Raw genomic sequence first — 13,274 nt, 5'->3', positions numbered from 1 at the left:
CTCAGCTCGGGATGTGTGCATAATAGTCTTGAGTGGCACACTCAGTCTAATTTCGCCTTGTCGGGTGGAGGAAAGACTTCCACGGGGAGTGGTAGTGGAGTAAGGATTCCCACAATTACTCTTCAAAGATTCCTTAACACCGTCTTAAGTTTCTGGTAATCTTTGTGCCTTTAACATTATTTAAAAGCTATTCTCTAGAAAAATTAACTCCCGTCCATCAAATTAAAATTTTCAACTATCTCAGTAGGTAAGATGTTTTGATATTACAGTATACACAACTATAGAAGGCAACAGAATAAAAGCATATGTAGGAAAATACATATACATGGTGCTCTATTCAGATTTTTTTCCACACCCTTTACAGATCCATGTCACCTAGTTCCATTGCACGAGACAGCATTTGTACCCAAAGTACTTACAGAGAACTGTACTGTACATTCAACTGAATAGTAATCATTGCAAAAGCAATTTCTAGAACAAGTTTTTTTAAATGTTGGTGCCAGCAAGATATGTTTGATTTAGTGTCCTTGTGCATGAAAAAAAAATTTAGCATAATCACATAATTAGATATAGTCTGGAACAAGCCAAATGTTTGATCTTACTTGAGCTTCTTAAATGTAATCTTTCATCTGTTGCTTTTCTCTCTGCTCCAGATTCATGTCAGCCCCTAAAATAAACCCCCTCTGCTTCCAACATTAACATGACAAATATTCACAGGACAACTAGGAATCATACAAGAGCTGATATGGATTCGGGTTCAATTTCTCCTCGTCTGCCCTACAAAGGACCAAATGGCCATATTCTAATTGTTTTGTTCCGTTCTTTCATTAAATCACATTCAAGTTGTTTTCCGTGTCTCCATCAACAAAAGAATGTGGGGTCCTGAAACTGTTGATAAAACCAATAATGAGTGGAGAAATACTGTACTTACTACTTTATACTGCAGTAGTACTCTAGATGTTGTATTTCCCATTTAGTTCCCCTCTCTCTCACACACATGTTGCGTCCAAATTTATTTCCAAATCTGATGGTGCTTCTCATCTCTACTTGATAGTCTCAGGTTCCTTGCTGATCATTAAGCCTGTTTATTTGGCATTTATGTTTAAAGTTAATAGCTCTACATTGTACATCAAAATAAAATACAATTACAAATCAGTTTCCTGAATAATAACCGCTTTTATTGACCAAGCTAGACTGAAACTTATTTAAAAAAAAATATCCACTACACTTTCAAACACTAATTTGACAGATTTTATACAATTGTGTACATAACAAAATAGTTATGGATCCATAAAAATAGCCAATTTCTCAATATTGATCTTAAAATGAAATACCATAAGCGGTATAAAAATGCAATGCTTGGATAGTATAGATTTGATGCAGTTTAAGTTCAGGCTACAAAGAGCAGAGAAAGGTACAATAAATTCACAAAAATATCACAGTTTGTGTACACGTTCATTACAGAATTCATGTTTTTATCTGTAGCTATTTATTCAAAATCTTTGCAGAAGGCTAGCCAGTGATAACAAATTAATGGTGTTTTTCTGAAGATTAAACTCTCCAGGTTTGTGCAAATAATCTCATTGCAAATCCTATCGAATAGATCTTAAATGAACATAAATTATGTCATTCAGTCATGGAGTGCGTTTCCAGGTAGTTTTAAAACTATAGTAAAGGTTATTTTTGTGAAACTGTAGCACTAGATATGTACCGCTCTCTATCACAGACACAGATCACTCAGCATTGCAAGGCATCCTTTAATAACTCAAGAAAACAACCTTTGATGCAAAGTGGAAGCACAATGGTCGTGCAAGAAAACTATTCAGGAATCATTAATCACATCACAATTAAATAAATTCTTTCCAAATGTTAAATTATAATACAGAAATATGATGCAAAAGGCCATTAATGATTGTTAGTCTGTATTTTAATATGACTTGAAATCTTGTTCTTATATTTTTGAAATATCAAATAGAGAAATTACTTCACAGCGCCATTAGAATTCAGCGTGGTTCTATTCACAATCTTTAATGCACTCATGATGTACAATAATCTCACGCTTGACATGTTGCCATAAAATGTTTGCTTGAACAAAAGCCAGTACAACCTTCCAAATGATGAACTATGCCATTACCCAATATCATTTAATTTAAAAATGGAAGTTGCTTATTAATCTCACACGGTCTCAACAAGTTGAAAGATTTATTTCCATTTATGTTTCAAGCCGATCTGACAATAACTTCCAGAAAAACCCCAATCAACACTTAAAGTAAACATAACTTTCCCACATAGCCTGCTTCTATGTATAACATCTCTCTTAAGGACTTCCAAGCTTGATAACGGACAGAAGTTGGAACCCTGGATTGGAGACTAATCCCAAAACATTATTTTTGTGAAAAGTACCACAACAAAGCTAACAAAAAGGTTCCATTCTCACTACTTGAGAAAGTAGACTTTTACTTCTGAGCATGCAAGATAGAGTTCGCATAAAAGCAAAAAGTATTCTTTGATGGCAAGAGATGTTCCTCGAAGTTGTTTCCTGGGCAGAATCTAAACCACCGCAATACAGCTATCACTCTTGTGGGGTGCTAACAATCAAAGATATGCATGCAATATCAATGTCATATTTCTTTTTCAATTTTTGTATTCCTTTTCAATCAGAGATCTAGGGCCTAAATATCTAGCTGCTTAACATACAAACATTAAAAGCAGCTTCATGGATTCTGACTTTCCTTCAGGTTCAATATATTAACATGGTCATGTGGAACATTTGACCATCATGCTTTGGTGCAGCCAAAAGTGGTCACATGCCTTTCAGTAAAGTGACCAATATTACATTCCATACCTACTTCATGCAACAGAAAAACCATGGTAACACAAAAGCATTTAAAAGTAGATGGTGTCACGTTCAATTTGCATTCCCAAGTAGCATCAACGTCAACTCAAAGACCCACAGTTATCAATCAAAAACACTGACATGTTTGCATAAATTTTTATATCAGTTTCTAGACAAGGGAAAGATTGCTTTCAAATCAAAAGTAAATAAATACAAGATTTTAAAAAATAATTTTAGTTTGAATAGGACCATGCATGGAAAATAGATATTAAAAATGCTAAACAAAGAACTTTTCTGCACACATTGCCATTTAAATAGTCTAAACTTTCCTGCTGGGTTCCTACAGATTTGAGACTGAGGAAAATAAACAGAGGTCAAACCGACCACATCATCATTAAAAGCACAAAGGGATGGCCAATTGCAAGGCAGCAAAATATATTTTTTCCTTTGGAAAACTTATTCAGAAATATCAGGAACATTTTCATTTGAAAAGCAACAAACAAAAACATCATTGCATGTAAAACAATTGTTGGTCACAATTGGACTTAACAGTCTGGTTTAAAAGCTGTGCAGTCTTTCACTTTTCTTCCTACTTGAGCTCATCTTTTTTCTAAAGTACAAATCACAGGGGAAACTTTAAGCAAGACACTAATGAAAGGTTTCATTCTGTACTAGATAGCCATTTTCTATTATACACAACAGACTCTTGAATTGCTGGGATTATCAGAGTACACCATATAGGTCTTAAGCTGCTTAAGTATTCCACTTTCCTTTTCAGTGTCCTGATATTTCTTCATGAATTTTGCACATCTGTCCCTTATTACATGATATTCAATAATGTTGATGGTAACATGCAGGACCAGCTTGGAATTTGTATCAACATTTATATCAGGAGGAATTTAACCAAACCAATAAAAAATGTAAAGGATTAACACCAGCATAGACCTTTGTTAACAACCTATTATTCCATAAGTAAACTCCTTATACCATCTTAACAAAATTACAAAGAAAAGCAGCAGATGGTTGGCACACACTCATTTTAGTCTCAAGAAGTGCCATGTCAGTGCATTAACAAGATTTGGCTGGGTATAGGCAATTTGATCCTCAAATTACCAGAGGGACATATTTACAATGGCCAGTATGGAAAAATAAAGCATTTACTGATAATGAGAAACATGAAAATCAAATTAAATGGCCCCAAAATTTTAAAAGAAACAATTAAAAGATTGTAAGTCACTGGTTGCAGGCCAGGTACACTGCAGACATATCATTTTCAGATTGGTCCAAGGCCTTTGCTTTTTTAAACACCTAGAAGAAAAAACAAATAAAAGATTGAAATTAATGTTAAAACTGAAAAGAGCAATATCCCCAAAATTCCCTCAAACAAGTTTTTTAAACTATTATTCAGTAAGAATGCTAAGAGGCCATGAGGAATCGTGAAGAAAATAACTGCACTGGTTTCAAATACTGTATTAATCAGCCACAAAATAGGACAAAAGCAAATTCATTCTTAAATTCCATTCAGACAAGCTGAACATAAATTCAAGCTTGCTTTTAACAGGTAAAAGCATCGTGGAAACTGCTTATGTTGGTACAGAGAAACAATGTTTAATTAATAAACTATTTATGATCAATTCAGTTCAGGCTATTAATACTACTAATAATATTGCCTCTTCAGATCACTAACATTTTTAGATGCTCGGAGATGGTCTGAATGGTAGAAATAATCTCAGAAGTCATCACCAGGTAGAAACCACATTAACCAATTTGATTCGCAAACAAATATCGGGGCATAACATGTCTAGAACTTACTTCATTGGCCGCAGCAGCCATTGGTGTTGAATGATTGACAGAATCACCCATAGCAATAGCTAGCCTGAGGTCCTTTTGTACATGTTTCAACAGGAAGTCAGGCTTGAAGTTTCCCTGTAAAATACCTGATAATGAAAGAATCACTTGTGGGTACAATAAATTGTTCTGGAAGTCAATTATTGTTATGTGTAATAGTCATAGAACATGGTTGTAACTGTGTTAAAAAAGCCAATGATGGCACTAAAATTTAAGGAAAATTATACCTTTGGACTATAAAGATAGATTATACCTGTAAATTCACAGAACAGATAAACTTAAGATGCTGATTTAACTGTTGACATGCTCGTAAAAAATTTCTACCATCTCCTGCATTTCCTTATGACCAGCCATAAGAGCATTGAAATCCAATACACAGTATATTCCAGTTCTAATCTACAGACATGAATGGTAACTTTCAAAATCAAAATCAGTACAAATTCACCTTCAAGGCCAAGGTCAGTTAGTGGTTGAAGTAATTAATAAACCAATTGTTTCATACAACTCTAGTGAATTTTGTTTCAAAAGTTTAAAGCTGTTAACAAGTTTACATAAGAGTTAACTGTTCAGCAGTCTCATAGATTAATCATTCTCACCCATGGTTGCATTATATATGTTAAATATTGAAAATTAAGTTGCCATAATCACTGCTAGCAACAGTGGCAGAGGTGGATACAATAGGGTACATGGAGCTTAGAAAAATAGAGGGCTATGTGGTAAGGTAATTCTAAAACAGCTTCTAGAGTAGGTTACATGGTCAGCTGTGGGCTGAAGGGCATGTAATGTGCTGTAGATTTCTATGTTCTGTAATCAGTAACAGCTATTTGTCAAAATACAAAAGGGATGTGCTCCTGGAAAATGTTTTATGAGCCAAATTTTGCAAATCATAAAGTTGGTGTGAAATGCATCATGAGCATTTTGTTACAGAATGGCACGATGTCCTTTAGAAAAGACAGCATAGACAGCAAAAAACATGTATCCCAAAAAGTAAGTGAGAGTTTGGCAAAAGCTCTGAAATAGTTATAATTGAGGATCATTCTATTTTACTGGTGCTGGCATAACAATGACCAAATCTTAACTGTAATTAGTGTGCTGAATTAACTTTTCCACTACTTTTCAATGGCAAATTACAATACTAATCTAAGCAGGAAAACTTCATCAATGCTATTATGGTTTAGCTTCTTAGCCCAACAACTCTTCAAAATTTGTTACATAAAGCACCTGAAGGAGTTCTCATCTGCTTAACAACCACAGAGATCACCATGCTTGCAGCAATAATTAGAAGCAAGCAGAAAGAGTTTGAAATAATTGTGTAAAATGGGTAGGAACGAAACGGAGGCAGAGTTAAGTAGTTATGGCGCCCAACAGCGACTCCTTTGCTTGCATCTTCGAAAACAGTTCTATTTCCATCTTTAATATCTCTATTTTTCCCTTTCAGGGTTCTTTTGAAGACCCTGACCTGGAGTTACACTCTGACTATGGTTCTTTGCAGGAATGGGACCCACTCTCGGGGTTCCACAATTGGTCGTTATTCGGCAGCCAAAGTCTCGGCCTAAGATTCGGCTCGGATTCCGAAGCCTGGGATCTCGAGGAACTGGAGACAGGCGGATCAAGGGTCGGTATCACCACAGGAGACCCGTGTGTCATTGGGGGAGTTGGAACATCTGCTGTGTGCCTGGGGACCCGAGATCTTTGCAATCTTCAGGCACAGGGCTAAAAAAAATGACGTAACAGACTTTTAACATCATAAACCAGCGAGTTGTTTGTTATGTCTGGAAAATGGAATCATCTCTTTCCCCCTTCTCAGGGGAGGGGGGGGGGGGGAGAGAGACTGCAGCATGTTGAATTATCGGGTGAACAATGTTGTCGGGTAACTGCAAGTCTGTGTCTTTGCTATTGCTTTGCTCACGCTCGAGTGCTGGCAGCAGGTGCTTTATTTTTGCTGGTGGGGGGAGGGGGATTGTAGTTCGCTGCCGCTTACGCATGGGAAGGAGGAACTTCGGAGTTCTAATATTTATCTGTCATTCATCCTTGGGGCACTCCCCTGTTTTCATGGATGGTTGTGAACAAAAAGTATTTCAGGATGTATATTTCTACATTTCTCTGACATTAAATTGTACCTTTGAAATACTCGTAACACCTATTATCTATAAGACAAATATTATAGACACTCCTACAATATTTTCCTAACACTTCAGCCTCTATTGGCTTGTGCATGGGGTTAGTTAAAGACAAATTAATTTTGTCTTTGGTTAAATTCTCACATTTACGTACAAGAACGCATTTGCATTGGGGAATTAAATTCAGGTTATCGTAATTTTAATGCTAATTCAAACAAAAAAGCCCCATTCCCTTAACCAATACCCCTAAAAATTTCATAAGTTATTACTTTGGCACTTCTGGTCCAAAAAAGCACACGCTAAAGGTCCCTGACTGAGGATATAAAGCAACACTTCTTGTGACTGGCTTGCTATTTTAGCCAATGTAAATCCTTCAGCTATAGAAGCCATGAAACTCCCCAGGATCATATTTACAATCAGCATCATCTTCGAAGCATTGCCCACCTCTCCTGAAAAAGAAAAATAGACATTGACATTGGTCATTTACGTGTTCCATATATTTCGAAAAGTAGTACTCTCATAATAAAATATATACAACTTAGTGAAATTGTCAATATTAACCATAACATTATTATGGAAATTAATATGTAACTTGGGCAATAGCAAGATGAGAGGTGCCTTTTCAAAACTCAAGTCTTCCCATTGGAATTGTCTTATTCTTTTCCTTGTTTTTTCTCTCCTTCACCCCGCCCCCACATAACCTACATATTTACATATTTTAAATGCCAAATGCCAACTGTTATCATCTTGTGCATGGTGAAATATTACCAAAGTTGTGATGACGAAGCATGTAACACTGCACACCATTACTTTTTTTGTTGCAAGTAAAATATTTATTTTGGAGTAAATATCATGGACAGCGGCTTTTCATAACCAGTTATATTATCTGATACAGCACCATGCACAATATAAACAGATGGAGATGGCAAGATATAAAATCTGAGGACCAGGCTCATCAATGCTTTAAATATAGTTTTAGAGACCAACTAATAACCCGTTGCAAAACAAACTAACAAATCCGATGGAATGTCATATGACTTCCGATCAAGCACATTTTATAGACTGCATAACTGAATTTACCACAAAGTTTGCCTTTCTACCTGGCAAAAACAAACAACCCTGATAAGTATTTCAAATATATTTTCAAGGAGAAATAATTGGAGGATTCTATAAGCAGGGACCTACCCAAATAGAAAGACTTCTTCCCCATGGCCTGAAAACAGCTGCTACAATCATCAAACAAAGCCTTATCTCCAGCTGCAAGGATCACCAGCATTCCATTTTCCGATAGCTGCCGATTCCCTGAGACTGGTGCTTCAAGAAAGCGCCCCCCTCTGGAAGTGATGACCTATGTAAGAGTAACCATTACACAGATCAGTCCTGGCCACTGTGCCATCTTGCAGCCTAAAGACTACCCTAGTTAAGACCTACCAAACTTTAGATCTTAACGAAGCACCAGACACAGCACTGGAATCAAAGAATTGATACACAGCACTAACTAAAGTGCCCATCAAGGGATGAGTTATCTACTCTGAAAATTTGGACAGCAAGCAGAAACTGCCCACTTGAAGTCTTTAAAGCAAATGTCCAATAAGCAATTTTAAACTGCAGATGTCCTAACATTCACTTTTTGCAGATGTCCTAACATTCACTTTTGTAATTTTAATTCCTGGTAATGACACCCCAACTTCGTCAACTGAATATTTAAAAATTATGATAAAACATTCATGCATATTCTCCTCTTCAATTAAAGTGCTGTTTGATTTGAAATGCATCAGTCTTGTCAAAATTTCCCCATTAACTTTCCAGGAAATATTATGGAGAATGATTTAATTACAATCACTACTAAGCTGAACCTCTCTAAACATGCAGACAAACCCTGTTGTTTCACGTTTTGCTTCTTCAACTTAATTAATAAAGCACATACCAAGATCAACTCTCAAACGTTCAAATGAAACAGCATAGGATCACACCTAATAATGCTCTTGCCAAATAAACTGCTGAAGTCAACCTTCACTTTATACATAAATATTTTGCTTTGGTTACTTGATAACAGAATAGAGCAAAATAACAGGAAATAACCAAACAAAACTATAAGCTAGGAAACTAGAACACAAATCTTCCATGAAAATCTAGAAAAAAAATTCACAGGTAAACAATGCTGAGGAAGAAAAGTAAAGTGGAACCAATGCATTAAAGTGAACAAGCTATAAGTTCTCGAAAGAGACCGAAACAAAATTTAAGGAAAATATTGGTTTTCTATAAGGAAGCAGCATATTAGGAAAGGCTCAGGACCACTGAAGCAAAGCTCCATTAACTAAATTATTGAATGAGATTAACTTTTACTAGTTTTCAAGGTCTGATATTTGACTCAACCAACCCACAATTTAGATTTTGGCAAGCTTTGCATCTTACTGAATACAGCCATGCAACCAACTGGCCAAAAACAAGTTACTAATTTCTGAAGCAGAATCTGGAGAAGGAGTAGGCCACTTAGCCTTCAAGGCTGGTGTGCCATTAAATAAGATCACAGCTGACTTGATTGTAACCTCAACTCCAAGTTCTTGTCTATCCTACGTGCGTTCCTATCCCCTTATCAAAAATGTATCGAGCTCAGCCTTAAAATACTCAAAGACTCTGCTTCTACCCTTCTTAAAGGATGAGACTTCCAAAGACTGAAACCTCAAAAAATTGTGTTAAATGGATGAATTTAGTTCTAAAACAATGATTTTAGTCATTCTAGATTTTATAACAAGAGGGCACATTCCTTCCATGCTATCAAAACCACTCAACATTTTATATTTTAATCTAGTCACATCTTACTCTTCAAAATTCCAATGATACAATCCAAACCAATTCAATCGTTCCTTGAGACAAATTATCCAACCCAAGATCCTATAGAGTAAATTCTGACTTACTTCCAAAATAGCTACACTCATCCTTAAAGAGACCAATACAATATGAAACCCTTCAGACATGGTCTCACCATGCCCTACATAACTGAAAAATCGAGGTGAGTAAGCCCAGTATTTTAACATTCATATAAGTGATGAATTATTTCATAAGCACCAGTCATTGTTGTATGGTTGGAAATCCAGCAGCCAATTCCCACAAAGCAAACTAAAACAAACAAGAACCAGAGAGTCCATTTTAGCTTGTTTAGTGAGGATGAATGTCAGGACACCAGCTGTAGGTCAGGCAGAGGCTTTATAAGGCATTGGCCAGACTGCACTTGGAGGATTAAAAGCATTTGGGCCCCTTAGCTAAGAGAACATTTGGCATTGGAGAAGGTCCAGATGCCCCCAGGAATTAAGGGGCTAACGTATGGAGAATTTGATGGCTCTAGGCTTGTATTCACTGGAGCTTAGAATAATTGGGAGGGTGGTGGTGGTGGGTGGGGGGGGGGGGGGGAGGATCTCATTGAAACATGTCGAATATTGAAAGCTCTAGATAGTGTGGATGTAAAGAAGAGGTTTCCTTTGAATTCTTGGACCAGAGGGTACAGCTTCAGAACACAAGGACGTGCCTTTAGAACAGAGGTGAGAAGGAATTTCTTTAGCCAGAGGGTGATGAATCTGTGGAATTCATTGCCACAGAGAGCTGTAGAGGCCAAGTCATTGAGAATATTTATAGCGGAAGTTGAGAGGTTCGTGATTAGTTAAGAGCTATAGGGAGAAGGCAGGAGAATGGGGTTGTGATGGATAGTAAATCAGTCATGGAATGCAGAGCTGATTTGATGTGCCAAATGGCCTAATTCAGCTCTCCTATATCATATGGACAGCAAGGATTACCTCTTAATTTAAAGATTTCCAAGAGTCTGAGATTTCCTATTTAGTTATGGTATCTCGGGGATTTAGGCACAAACTGCACTATCTCTGTACTTATTTAGATATAATTTAAAAAATATATAATTCTCACAATATCAGCCATTACATATTTTCCCCCTTACTTGTTCCATTTGCAGCCTACTTCATACTTTCTTGTATATGTATCATCAGCAATTTTAGTAAACTACACAGAAAATTTACAAGGATGTTTATGGGACTTGAGGACTAGGAAAAGCTTAAATAGGCTAAGACTTTATTCTCGGGAGTGCAGAAGAATGAGGAGGAATTTGAATCAGATATACAATATTATGAGGGGTGTCGATATGGTAAATGCAAGCAGGGTTTTTGCACTGAGGTTGGGTAAGATTAGAACTAGAGGTCTTTGGCTAAGAGTAAAAGGGGAAATATTTAAGGGAAGCCTGAGGGGGAATTTTTTCACTCAGAGGGTAGTGCAAGTGTGAGGCAAGCTGTCAGTGGCAGTAGTAGATGCAGGATTGGCTAGAACATTTAAGTTTGGATAGGTACATGGATAGGAGAGGTATGTTGAGCTATGGTCAAGGTGAAGGTCAAATGGGACCAGGCAGAATAACTGTTCAACACAGAATAGGTGGGCTGAAAGGCCTGTTTCTACACTGTGGGGCTCCAAGACTTGATAACCATGCCTCTGGTGCTTTAATCCCAAGCCATATGTATAAACTACATACAACTGAGGCCCCAACACCCACTCATTAAATTTTTCCAATCACAGAAAAAGACTCAATTTTGTTTACCCTCAATTTCTTGTCAGGCAGTCAATCTTTTGTCTCTCATTATTACAGAAATTAATAGCTCATAATCTTTGTCACAACACATTATCAAATGCCTTCTGGATATCTAATAGACAATTGAACAATTCTCCTTAACTACTAGCCCATAATACTTGTTTTAAAGAACTCCAACGGAAAATGGGATACAAGCTAAGCTTAGTCAACCTTTCCTCAAGACAAATGTGACTTTCTTTCATAAAATCACATTATAATTATTAGTTCTCTGATACAACATCTATTGAAAACTTCTCAAACATTTTTCCTGTGATAGCTGTTATTCCATCTGCCCTATATATTCTTGCTTTGATTCCCTTCGTTTTTGGAAATAGTAGAAATAATTTCTTTATTCGAGATAGTGAGAACTTCCCTAAACCTCAGAAGATCCCTGGTGATTCTATTCCACTCCCCCATCACCACGAGTTCCTCCCTCCATTTCAATACTTGACCTTTAACTATTTCTTGAATGTTACATATTTTGTTGAATGAAGATTGCTCAAAAATACCAGTTTAGTTTAAAGACCAATTCTTTATTTTCTATTATTAATCCCCTAGTTTATAAACAATCAATGCCCATTTTGTTAATTATTTTTCTTTAAGTACTTTTACCCAGCTGTGTCTCATACTTTTTCACCTTGCCTATTACTTTCCCTTGTGGCTTTTATATTCCATGCAAAATTCACATCTGCTGATCATACAAGAATATTAGCATGTGCCAGTTAACATGCCAAAATCTGTATCAAGCTTAAAGAACAATTGCAGAGTTTATAGAATAACTATATTTACATCAGCAGACTCAAAAAGATCAAGACCATCTTGTTAAATTTTTGTTCATTTTGTTATATACATTTCATACTGACTGACATCAAAAATAGTTTAAATAATGCAAGTTTATCTAATCACCTGTGAGATCTCTGTGGATGTCTCAGGGTCCATTGTAGACATATCAACATAACACTTGCCTGGTCGAATCCCTTGCAGTACCCCACTCGGACCCAGAACCAACTGAAAGCACAAGTAACACTCAAAGTGATCAGATACCAGTTTCTTTCAATTATGATAAATTAAAGACCCTGTATTAAAATTTAATTAACATTCACAAAGACAAGAACTAGGAATAGTCTTCAGCTCCCCCAGATAAGTCCATCATTCAAGACAATTAAGACTGATCTGAACTTGACCTTTGCTACACCTCCCCACTTGTTTCATCTAACTTTCAACTTCCATGCAGATAAAATATGAATATACTCAAGGCTGAGATTGATAATGACTCTACTTACCCAAACTCTCTGGGAGAGAAAACTACAAAGATTCATAATTCCTGAAGAGAAAAAATTCTTCCTCAACTCTATCTTAAACTGGTGTTGACTTATTTTGAAACTGTGGTCCCTAACTCTAAGTTCTTCCACAAAGCAGGGAGAAAACACTCAATAACCCATTAAAACCTTGTGCTTCCTCTCCATAAACTAAGCAGTGCTTAAAATAATCTTCAAGATTTCAAATACCATAAACATTATTTGTCATTTGGTCCATCAGTTAAGAAACATCTGGTTTACTTACATCTTTAGCTGCTTTTGGATCAGAAATGCAAGAAAGTGTGATATCACAAGTTGAAACCACCTCTGCGGGTGTCCGTCCTAAACGTGCCCCTTCTTGGAGAAAAGGATCGCACTGTCACAAAATGGAAGAGGAATTTCATAAATGTTCCACTTTGCAGAGCAAATAATTCACACACATTTTATAAACACCTTCTTCATGACACATTATATTGTGACAGGATCGCCAAATGACATGGACTGATCAAATGTCAGTTACAGTGTTGGTTGTAGCTAGCTTCTAG

General features: G+C 36.4%; 1 protein-coding gene across 2 annotated transcripts in view; it reads right to left on the bottom strand.

The window, feature by feature from the left end:
* Positions 1-1,156: 1,156 nt before the first annotated feature.
* glyr1 (glyoxylate reductase 1 homolog (Arabidopsis)) overlaps positions 1,157-13,274 on the bottom strand; it is a 50,668-nt gene continuing 38,550 nt past the window's right edge. For both annotated transcript variants that reach the window (XM_059979219.1, XM_059979220.1), the window contains 6 exons: positions 12,995-13,105; positions 12,338-12,439; positions 7,990-8,152; positions 7,074-7,253; positions 4,649-4,773; positions 1,157-4,144 (listed from right to left, as the gene is read on the bottom strand). In XM_059979219.1, the coding sequence (XP_059835202.1) occupies positions 4,070-4,144; positions 4,649-4,773; positions 7,074-7,253; positions 7,990-8,152; positions 12,338-12,439; positions 12,995-13,105 (756 nt within the window). In that variant the 3' untranslated portion in view covers positions 1,157-4,069. The remainder of the gene's footprint in view (positions 4,145-4,648; positions 4,774-7,073; positions 7,254-7,989; positions 8,153-12,337; positions 12,440-12,994; positions 13,106-13,274) is intronic.

This window comes from Hypanus sabinus, chromosome 9, assembly GCF_030144855.1.
Source record: "Hypanus sabinus isolate sHypSab1 chromosome 9, sHypSab1.hap1, whole genome shotgun sequence".
Classification (NCBI taxonomy): domain Eukaryota; kingdom Metazoa; phylum Chordata; class Chondrichthyes; order Myliobatiformes; family Dasyatidae; genus Hypanus; species Hypanus sabinus.
Note: the sequence above shows the minus strand (reverse complement) of the source record. Positions and strands in the feature narration are given on the sequence as shown.